Genomic DNA, 12000 nt, shown 5'->3' on the forward strand with positions numbered 1-12000 from the left:
AGTTGTCCACTGTATCCACTGTGGGGGCTCCTGCCGAACGCACCGAGGAGCGCACTGTGGGGTCCTGCAGGTTGAAGCTCAGACTGAAGCTGTTGTTCCGCGAAATGTTGCCGTTGCCGCTGCCGTTCAGGGGCTTCACGGACAGGAGGGCCGTGGTGGTGATGCCGCCGCCGCCGCCCGCACCCGGCCCCACGGTCATGCCGTTGCTGGAGCCCCTGTTGCTGTTGCCGTCCTGCTCCTGGGCCAGGTCCACGATGGACAGGGACGAGGGAAGGCGCTGAATGGAGAGCGAGACGGGGATCGTGGTGATGACGTCATTGGGCTCGTAGTCACTGGCCGTTGTCGTGATGGTCGGCAGCTGGGCGTTCGCCGCGATGGGAAGGATGCTCAGGGTCCCCGTGGGAATGGTGCACCCGCCGCCGCTGCTGTTGGCCATAGTGAAGGGAAACGACAGCGTGGTGATGTTCGTGGCAGCGGAGAGGGCTACGGAATCGAGAATCGAAGGGAGAGAGATTGTGGTTGGAGTATCTGAATCTGCATCTGCGGGAGTATCTGTGCCCGGTACTCACTGCTGTGAACTCGCTGTAAATGATGACCACTGCGGGCAGGGTCAACGCCTTGACGCAGCACATGAGGAACCCAAAGAAGAGCCACGCGATCTCCCCGCAGGTGGAGAAGCGGAAGAGCTGCAGGAAGCCGATCGGCTGTGTGGGCTCCAGTCCTGCGGCCACCGGCGCCTCATCCAGGGACTTGCCATCGGTTGTCGTCGTGCCAGAAGCCTCGTCCATCTATCGGTACGACGAAGGACGGAGGAATAGTGTTACTCGAGCCAAGACCCGCGATTTATTCACAGACACGGACAGAGACAGACGGCACGCAAAGGTTAATTCAATTACTGCCACACTCTCAGAGGCATGTATCTGTATCTGTGGCTGTGGCAAGGGTACAGCAGCTACTTTGTATCTTTTGCCATAGTTCTCTCTCATTGACCCGCGGGGTTAACGAGTAATAGAATCTACCGTTTATTATTGGACATTCCAACGCCAATTTGGAGCGATTCGATTCGATTCGATTCCCTTTCAGAGGCCCGTACAGAAATCTGTGTGGCGCCATTCGCCCCCTGCACCCTCTCCTTGTCGTGGGATGGATGATCACCTTTTAATTGATTTTCAACACTTTGATCCTTCAGATACTGTATCTATGCACTGATTTCTGCAGAAGATCCGTTACTGCTCACTCGGACCGCCCAAGCGCGACTGCTGGAACACCGTCCGCGGAGCCACCCATTTATGTTGATTCCCCGATGTGGATGCTGGACAGAGTACTCGGGCTTGGGCATGAGTACTCGTGAGTGTATCGTATCAATCGCTCGCTTTGGGGTTCACAATTCTAATTGATCTCCGCTTTCCGCTCTTGGGGTAGGTTCCGCCGAAAGAGGCGCTTCAATTTACAATGAGAGCAAAAGAGACATTCTGTAGAGGGTTTTTCTTTTCTTTGCTTTTCTTTTCTTTATTCTTTTTCTTTCATTTGGAGGGTGGAAGGTGCAACAATCTAAAACGGAGGCAGACTCTTGAGCCTCCTGCTGGTGCGCAGCACGAATGGTGCCGGCTGATTTGTACCGGCATTTCCTCCAGCGGGAACGACTTCGGGAGCAGCTACGGGAGCGACTGCGGGAGCGACTCCGACCGACTCGCCTTCATCGTCCGAGGGCAGCCATTATTTTAAATTGTTATGTTTATTGTAATATTGTAAACGTAAATCAATTGTACCTGTTTTGTCTCGTCTTTGTTCCAGTGTAGTATCTCTTTTATTACCTGTTTTTCCGTCGTCTTCACTCCAGTCTACTACTTATCTGTATTGTTATTTCTGCAAGTGCTTGTCTCTTTTTATCTTAGTGTATTTCCTTTTATTTTCCACGCAAAGCACCTGCATTGTTTACCTTTTTCTCTTTATCTATTCCTCAATTGACTACGTGTTGCAACACTGCACTTTCTGAATTTTCGATCTCATTTCTTTAACCCCTTCTTTCCCCCCCCCCCACCCCCTTTGTTATTTTCGTAATTAGTGCGGTTCTCCGATACCCCACTACAAAATTATTACAATCTGTGATAAAAATCTTCGGCGGCAACGGTGCTGACAATTGATTATCGGTTTCAAATCGACTTTCAAATCAGCATCAGTTGCCGCCACACCACCACCACTACGGCCTAAATTGAGCCAAAAATGCTAGTCTTCGCATAAATCAACTACGCCCCCTATAAACTGCCCGCCCACATGTACATGCTACATTCCTAGTCGTCTGCCCTCAGCAGGCGGCAAGGGTAGTAGAGGGGACTGAAGACCACATACCGCATCACAGCCAACAAAACATCAAGTTGACGAACTCACAGGGGATTGCAAATCAAATTTTTAAGTTAAGGAGAATTACAAAGGGAAGAGACAGCATACTTTCGAGCGAGGCCCCACTTTACTTTCTTGACTCACACCACACACACACACACACACACTTGACACACTATTACACACACTTGACGAGTCCCCCTCCCCATCTTGACAATTCGTACTTTTGGAGCCTTTTGCCCCGATCGTGGAGTGGTCTCGAGTCTGGGTCTCTGTCCAAATGGAAGGTCGTGTCGTGAACGTTGTGGAGTCGAGACGTGTTCGAGGTTTAGTTTAGTCCCTCCGTCAAAGTGCCGAATATTTTGTGTCTCTCTTTTTCCATTTTCCCTTTCCCCCCCCCCCCCCTCCCTGCTAACTGCGGGCCTATTTCGAGGTTACAAGTGTTTCGTTGCTGCAGTATTATATGTTTGTAAAGTTTATTGTGCCATCAAATGTACTAGTGTGTTTTAAGTGTCGTTTAAAGTTTAATTGTAAAACAATCACAAAAATGTACATAAATTAAATTTAGACATATACTGCCCAAAAAAAAAAAAATATTAATAAAGCAACGCGCTTGGTTGCTGGCGGCTCACACCCCAGCCTCTCAGCCCCTCCCCTGTTGGAGCACTGAGAGCCCTCAACCCAAAGCGGGTATATATTGAAAAAAAAAATAAAAAAACTGTGTGAATAATTTGGCTTGACAAAACTCCACTAGCGTCGGTCGAAAAATTTATTACCAAATCCAACCAAAGCCAGAAGAGGACGACGACGACGAGGACCACACGGCGTCACAGCCAGGGATCGCCCCAAATCAGCCATTTCCACTGCCAGCTCCGACAGCGCCGCCGACGGCGAAGCCAGCGCCGACAGCGCAGCGACCGGCACCGTGGTAAACGCATTCCCTGTAATTATAGAAAAAGATATAGACATTATTTTAAATTGTTATGTTTATTGTAATATTGTAAACGTAAATCAATTTTACCTGTTTTGTCTCGTCTTTGTTCCATTGTAGTATCTCTTTTATTACCTGTTTTTCCGTCGTCTTCACTCCAGTCTACTACTTATCTGTATTGTTATTTCTGCAAGTGCTTGTCTGTATTTTTTATTTTCCACGCAAAGCACCTGCATTGTTTACCTTTTCTCTTTATCTATTCCTCAATTGACTACGTGTTGCAACACAGCATTTTCTGAATTTTCGATCTCATTTCTTTAACCCCTTCTTCCCCCCTCCATTGTTATTTTCGTAATTAGTGCGGTTCTCCGACACCCCACTACAAAATTATTACAATCTGTGATAAAAATCTTCGGCGGCAACGGTGCTGACAATTGATTATCGGTTTCAAATCGACTTTCAAATCAGCATCAGTTGCCGCCACACCACCACCACTACGGCCTAAATTGAGCCAAAAATGCTAGTCTTCGCATAAATCAACTACGCCCCCTATAAACTGCCCGCCCACATGTACATGCTACATTCCTAGTCGTCTGCCCTCAGCAGGCGGCAAGGGTAGTAGAGGGGACTGAAGACCACATACCGCATTACAGCCAACAAAACATCAAGTTGACGAACTCACAGGGGATTGCAAATCAAATTTTTAAGTTAGGGAGAATTACAAAGGGAAGAGACAGCATACTTTCGAGCGTGGCCCCACTTTACTTTCTTGACTCACACCACACACACACACACACTTGCCAACCACTATTATTCATTTCGCGCCAGAGCGGCTTTGACGAGTCCCCCCCCCCTCCCTCCTCTTGACAATTCGTACTTTTGGAGCCTTTTGCCCCGATCGTGGAGTGGTCTCGAGTCTGGGTCTCTGTCCAAATGGAAAGTCGTGTCGTGAACGTTGTGGAGTCGAGACGTGTTCGAGGTTTAGTTAAGTCCCTCCGTCAAAGTGCCGAATTTTTTGTGTCTCTCTTTTTTGTCCCTTTCCCCCCCTGCTGGCTGCGGGCCTATTTCGAGGTTACAAGTGTTTCGTTGCTGCAGTATTATATGTTTGTAAAGTTTATTGTGCCATCAAATGGACTAGTGTGTTTGAAGTGTCGTTTAAAGTTGATTTGTAAAACAAACACAAAAATGTACATAAATTAAATTAAGACATATACCGCACAAAAAAAAAAAAATATTAATAAAGCAACGCGCTTGGTTGCTGGCGGCTCACACCCCAGCCTCTCAGCCCCTCCCCTGTGGAGCACTGAGAGCCCTCAACCCAAAGCGGGTATATATTGAAAAAAAAAAAAATTATAATAAAAAAACTGTGTGAATAATTTGGCTTGACAAAAACTCCACTCGCGTCGGTCGAAAAATTTATTACCAAATCCAACCAAAGCCAATCCAGCGCAGCTATGCCACGCGGATCCACTGCCAGAAGAGGACGACGACGACGAGGACCACACGGCGTCACAGCTAGGGATTGCCCCAAATCAGCCATTTCCACTGCCAGCTCCGACAGCGCCGCCGACGGCGAAGCCAGCGCCGACAGCGCAGCCACCGGCACCGTGGCAAACGCAGCGATACTGAGACGCCAATCCACCGACTCCGCCACCTGGTTGGAGGCACTTCCTCCAATTCCTGGACCGGCTCCAGCCACCATTACCGGGTATGTGAGGACCACATACCATGCCGACACCACCATCACGGCCACTCCGGCCACAAACCCCATCCCCGACCCCGACCTGCCCTGCCCCAACAGCTGGGCGGCCATTCCCAATCTCACCAGCCAGGAGCAGTTCCAGATCGGCGACTGGGTGGAGGCGGTCCATACCCAGGAACGCCAGCAGCAGCAGCAGCAGACCATCAGCGGCAGCAGCAGCGGTAGTCGCCGGCTTGAGGCATTGGCGGCGTCGGCAGCGGCAGCGGCGTCAGCCAAAGCACCGCAATGTCAAGCCAAGCCAAGCCAAGCGGTACCAAGCGCGCCAATAATTCCGCTTCCCACACTCCAACACACACAGACACGTATCGATGCACCGTATGCCGATGCATCGTGTGGAGAAAGCCGGAAACAGTAAGGAGCGAGAGAAGGCGCAAAGAGAGAGCGGGTAACGACCTCGTACCAGCGACAGTACGAGAGGGCACTCGAGCAGCCTCTGCACGAACAGCAGCCAACAAAAGATTCGTGTTCGAGTTGCCGTTCGGGAGCGAGTTCGAACTCGAACCACAGCCATGGCACAAACCCCGCTCGATCGGCCACAGCAGCGGTTCCAAATGCAATGCACACAGCCAATACCACAACCACAACCACAAATACAATGATGACATACATCAGCACACAAACAGCGACATCAAACACAAAAACGACAACTACAATTACGTCGGCAGCCAGACGACGATGCCTGTTAACAGCAATGTTAACAGGCGGACCCCCCCCACCACCGCCGCCAGAGGAACATCAGCAGCAGCAGCAAACACATCAACAACAACAACATCAGCCAACGGCAACAAACACAGCCAATACCGATGATATCCCATCCACCTCTGCTGCAGCAGCGGCCCGTTCGCCACTGAAGCGCGTCCGCGCCGAGGTGGATGATGAGATGATGATGACAGTGATGTCATGGTTGTTGAGTTTGATGACGACGATGACGACGACAATTTGGATGCCAATCATGCATCGGCCAAACGACGACTCCGGGAAAGTACCAACCAACAGGCAAGCAAATCCCATATCCCCCAAATTCAAAACCATCCCCATCATCACCAACAATCAAACCAGCAACAACATCAGCGGACAATTACACAAAATGCCCCTGCCCCTGCCCCCGCCCCTGCCCCTGCCCCTGCCACTGCCAATGCTCCACCAGCTCTACCTCACTCACCTGCAAATGCAACTAGTAGTTGCGGCACAGGAACCCACAGCAGCAGCAGCGGCGGCGGCGTTGGGCTGCTCCAGCTGCCCTCAATGAGTATGCCCAATGCCAGACAAATTCGGATGCTGCAGCGACAGCACCAACCAACAATTATTCCCCCCCCCCCCCCCCCCCCCATCATTCTGCCATCATTATGCCCATTCTGGACAAGCTGCAGAATGACCCGAGGGTGGGCAACAGTAGCTATCACACCAAGCTCATCAGCCGCAATGGTGTCCGAATCCAGGCCCGCGACATGGCTACCAGAGATGCCATCATGGCAATCCTGGGCGATGGCGGCGGCAACGAGGCGATGACTGGCCACTACACACACCAGCACAAGAGTGACCGTGGGCTACGGATCGTCGTGCGAGATCTCCACCACTCCACAAGCACCCAACTAATAACAAATCAGATGGCCGAACTGGGCTATTCAGTTAAATTTATTAGAGCCATTAAAGCGAGATCCGATGGACAGCCACTCGACCAGTTCGAGTTGGAGATAGCCCCCAAGCCGGATGAAAGCCACCACGATGTCCTCCAATTAACCCAGCTGGGCAACCAGTTAGTGATCGTTGAGAGGCAGGCCAAGCCGGTGGACCCAGCCCAGTGCCACAGATGTCAGGCTTTTGGGCACACCCGCACCTACTGCAGGCGTTCATTCGTCTGTATGAAGTGTGCGGGTGCCCACGCGTCCACGGCATGTGCCAAGCCAAGGGCAGACGCCCCTAAATGCGCCAATTGCCAGGGCGCCCACATCAGCGCCTACAAGGGATGTCCGGCATTCAAGGCAGCAAGGGGCCGCCTTCTGTCGCACCGAGTGGCCATGAAGGAGTTGCGTCGCAAGCGCAGCTCGCTTCTGCAGCCATTGCCAGAGCAGCAGCCACCAGCAAAAACAACACCAGCACATCCAGGGCGCCGACAGCAGCAGCAGCAACAGCCAGCTCAAACGCCAGCCAATACCTGGCGCGGACAGCAGCAGCAGCAGGCATCATGGACGCCACTCAATGTCTCCTCTCCTGGGCGACGAAGAGGACAACAACAACAACATCAGCAGAAGCAGAAGCAGCAGCAGCCAATACAGTTAAAAAAACAGACGCCTGCTGCCTCTGGCCCACGCACTGGGCGACGACGTCCAGAGCAGCCATTGAGCCGTTCCCAGGCACCACAACAGCAGCAGCTACAGCAGCTGCAACAGCAGCCGCAGCGCGAACAACAACAGCGACAGCAGCAGCAGCAGCAGTTTGCCAACAACCGCTCCCGGCAGAAGATGCAGCCGAAACGCCAATCTTTCGAGGGATCCTGCAGCCAGGCACTGTTGGAGAATACGCAGAGGATGACGCGATTGGAAAAGAGGCTGGAAGTGATGATGTCACTACTCACCTCGCTCATCCAATCCCAGGCAGTGACGGCAACTCCAGCAGTTCCAGAAACATCGGAAAATCCACCAACAATGGCAGTGTACCTGGAATGGAAATACACACATACACACAAACATCCATTACACTTGGGCGGCCGGACCTGTGCCGTTCGAGTTATGTGTGTCGTTGTCCGCCATTGCCCACAGCTGGTGGCCGGACCAGTGCCACTCGCTCTACATTAGGGCCACAATTGCCGACGCACACACACACTCACACAAACCTCAACCACTGCGAGATGGCACAGCAGCTGCTGGACCAGACCATAAGGGAGCACCGTATTGATGTAGCAGTCATAAGCGAGCAATACCGGAATCGCAACTCGGGAGAATGGATTGCTGACTCGAGCAAGAAGGCAGCGATATGGAGCTGTGCGAGTCCCACACAGCAACTACTGCAAACATACGTCGGAGACGGATTCGCCAGAGCCCGGATAAATGGAGTGCACATATATAGCTGCTACCTGCCCCCGAGCCTCAGTCTACAGCAGGCGACGCAGGCACTGGAAAGGATTGCTGAAGATGCGCGGGAGAAACACCCTACGCTCATAGCCGGCGATTTCAACGCTTGGGCGACGGAGAGGGGATGCCCGAGAACGAACCCAAGGGGACAGGCGCTCTTAGAATGCTTTGCGACGTTGGATGCCGTACTGCTGAACACAGGCACACAGCAGACGTTCGGCAGAGCTGGAACGGGGTCTATAATAGACCTTACGTTCGTGAGCAGCAGCCTCAGCCGCAGGACAACGTGGGAAGTTAGTGGCTTATACACCGGGAGTGACCACCAAGCCCTCATATGTGAAATCCAGGAAACGGGCGCACCTAACCCGTTCATTGGTAAGCAGATCGGTTATAAGACCGAAACGCTAGAGCCGGATATGGTCCGGGCCATGTTTGAGGACTACGAGACCAACGGTACGGCTGACGAGAGAGCAAGCCAACTGGCTATACATACGCTGGAAGCATGTGATGCCTCCATGCTAAGGAAAAGAAGAAGCCTGAACAACCGCAGGCCAACGTATTGGTGGAACGCTGCAATAGGTAGCGCCAGGCAGGAGTGCCAGCGGAAAAGACGACTATACCAGCGTTCGAGAGGTTCCCCGGAATTCGAGAGGCTCCAAGGAGAATATAAGGAAAGCAGACGCTGCTTGAAGAGGCAGATCAAGGATGCCAAGCGCAAATGCTTCGAAAAGCTCTGCGATGACGCAGATGCGAACCCTTGGGGCTACGCATACAGGCTGGTAATGAAGAGACTGCTGGTTAACATAGTAGAAACCCTATTTCCAGAGAAAGTGGCAGCCCAGAGGGTGATGGATAGAATACCGCCACCTGAAATAGAAGCCACCACGGGAGCAGAAGTCCTCGAAGCTCTACAACGGATCAAGAACGGCAAAGCACCAGGACCTGATGGGGTCCCAAAAACCGTTCTCCGCACGGCTATTGAGACCAATCCACAAATGTACGTGGATTTATTCAATGCGTGCATGTCCGAAGGGACCTTCCCCAGACCATGGAAGCGACAGCGGCTAGTCCTCTTACCCAAGGGGAACAAGCCGACCGAGGAGCCATCATCCTATAGACCACTCTGCATGCTCGACACAGTGGGTAAGATCCTCGAGCGCATAATCCACACCAGGCTGGAGAAGGCAGTAACGCGTCAGCTCTCACCGAGACAGCACGGGTTTCGCAAAGGCAGGTCCACGGTGGACGCAATCGGCGAGGTATGTGAGATAGCAAAGCGAGCTATCGATGGCACCCGATGGATGTACGGGACCAAAGAGTATTGCATAGTGGCAACACTCGATGTCCAAAATGCATTCAACTCTGCCAATTGGGATCACATACTAGAAGAATTGAGAAACTTTCAAATACCGCCGTATCTGCAGAATATCATCGCGGACTACCTAAGAGACCGAGTGCTCATATATGAGACGGATAAAGGGACACGTGAGCACCAAATCACTGGAGGAGTTCCCCAAGGATCGGTCCTCGGCCCGCTGCTGTGGAACATCATGTATGATGGAATCCTCAAGATGGATATGCCAATGGGCGCCACGGTGATAGGCTTTGCCGACGACATAGCAATAGTCGTAGTGGCAAAACAGAAAGAAGCGGCGGAAGAAATCTGCAACGACGCGTTAGAGAGAGCCAGAACATGGCTATCAGGGAGGGATCTCTCATTAGCCACCCACAAAACGGAGGCGGTGCTCATAAGCAGCAGGAAAGTAGTGGAGACGGCCACGATCCGAGTAGGAGACTGCACTATTAGCTCCAGTCCAAGCCTGAAGTACCTGGGGGTCATGATTGACCACAGACTCAGCTTCAAGCATCACATGGCGTATGCAAGCAGCAAGGCAGGAAAGACGGCAGTGGCCCTAACCCGCATCATGGCCAACACCGGAGGCCCGAAACAGCCAAGGCGAAAGCTACTAGCGAGCGTAGTTGGCTCAACGCTAATGTACGCTGCACCAATATGGGTTGATGCAATGAAGCATAAAACATATGCCCGAGAATGCAACGCAGTGCAGAGGCTGTGTGCCCTGAGGGTGTGTTGCGCATTCAGAACGGTATCCCAAGACGCCGCACTTGTGGTCGCAGGAATGATTCCCATCCATCTGCTGGCAAGAGAAGCCGCAGGAATCAGGGCACAGCGAACCCTGGGGACTACGGACCAGGACACCAGAGGTGCCTTAAGGCAGCGCACAATCCTGCAATGGCAAGATTCGTGGGACAACAGCAGCAAAGGGCGATGGACCCATAGGCTAATCCCAGACCTGAAGAGTTGGCTGAACCGTAGCCATGGACAAGTGGAGTATCACCTGACACAACTGCTGACAGGACACGGTTGCTTTAAAGCCTACCTGCATAGGTTTAAGCACGAGGACGACCCCTTCTGCGTGGTCTGCGCAGGGGTCATCGAAGACGCAGAGCACTGCTTCTTCGAATGTCCAAGATTTCGGCAAGAACGAGAGGATCTAAGCAACAAGCTTGGAAGAATGCCAGCGATGTCAAACCTGGCAGAATGCCTGCTGGAGTCGGAAGGAAACTGGGCCTCGATTAGATTCATGGCCGTAACTATGGCTACCAAACTGCGTCGCGAAGAAGGAGCACGCAATGCAAGGAGATAAAGGATAAAGGCGATTATTAAGAGAAGAGCCCTACGGGCATCTCCCCCCGGCGAAGTAATATCTCGCGACAGTACCGCCGGGATCCGGGATAGGTGTGGTTGGTTTTAGAGCGGTTAGAGTCCCTCACTTCGGCTTCGGCTGAGTCGGCATGAAGCTTTCCTGTAGTCACACAAAAAAAAAAAAAAAAAAAAAAAAAAAAAAAAAAAAAAAAAACACACACTCACATCCATTACACTTGGGCGGCCGGACCTGTGCCGTTCGAGTTATGTGTGTGTCGTTGTCCGCCATTGCCCACAGCTGGTGGCCGGACCAGTGCCACTCGCTCTACATTAGGGCCACAATTGCCGACGCACACACACACTCACATCCATTTCACTTTGGCGGCCGGACCCGTGTCGCCACAGTAATATGTGTACCGTCTACTCCTGGCTCCCAGCTGGTGGCCGGACCAGTGCCACTGGTTCTCCAAGAGGGCAGCCACAGCCACAACGACGACGAGGAGGTGCTAATTGCACCTACTTCTGACGACTTCGGATGACGCCAATTTCGACGACCAGGGGGGACGACGGGGTCGGCCGGTATGCAACGCAATGTCTTTACAAGCATTGTGTTTTGCTATGCCGGCCGATGCTCCGCTGTTTCTTGTCTTCCCTGTAATTATAGAAAAAGATATAGACATTATTTTAAATTGTTATGTTTATTGTAATATTGTAAACGTAAATCAATTGTACCTGTTTTGTCTCGTCTTTGTTCCAGTGTAGTATCTCTTTTATTACCTGTTTTACCTGTTTTTCCGTCGTCTTCACTCCAGTCTACTACTTATCTGTATTGTTATTTCTGCAAGTGCTTGTCTCTTTTTTTATTTTCCACGCAAAGCACCTGCATTGTTTACCTTTTTCTCTTTATCTGTTCCTCAATTGACTACGTGTTGCAACACTGCACTTTCTGAATTTTCGATCTCATTTCTTTAACCCCTTCTTCCCCCCTCCATTGTTATTTTCGTAATTAGTGCGGTTCTCCGACACCCCACTACAAAATTATTACAATCTGTGATAAAAATCTTCGGCGGCAACGGTGCTGACAATTGATTATCAGTTTCAAATCGACTTTCAAATCAGCATCAGTTGCCGCCACACCACCACCACTACGGCCTAAATTGAGCCAAAAATGCTAGTCTTCGCATAAATCAACTACGCCCCCTATAAACTGCCCGCCCACATGTACATGCTA

At 51.6% G+C, this 12000-nt stretch overlaps 1 protein-coding gene across 1 annotated transcript; it reads right to left on the bottom strand.

The window, feature by feature from the left end:
* Positions 1–387: 387 nt before the first annotated feature.
* On the bottom strand, positions 388–1702 carry LOC117195195 (multidrug resistance protein homolog 65-like). Its single transcript, XM_033399836.1, has 3 exons — positions 1156–1702; positions 570–788; positions 388–483 (listed from the first exon to the last, which is right to left on the bottom strand). Exons 2-3 carry the CDS (start codon positions 786–788, stop codon positions 388–390), a joined length of 315 nt encoding a protein of 104 aa, XP_033255727.1. The 5' UTR covers positions 1156–1702.
* Positions 1703–12000: the final 10298 nt, after the last annotated feature.

This window comes from Drosophila miranda (assembly GCF_003369915.1).
Source record: "Drosophila miranda strain MSH22 chromosome Y unlocalized genomic scaffold, D.miranda_PacBio2.1 Contig_Y7_pilon, whole genome shotgun sequence".
NCBI classification, from domain to species: Eukaryota; Metazoa; Arthropoda; class Insecta; order Diptera; family Drosophilidae; genus Drosophila; species Drosophila miranda.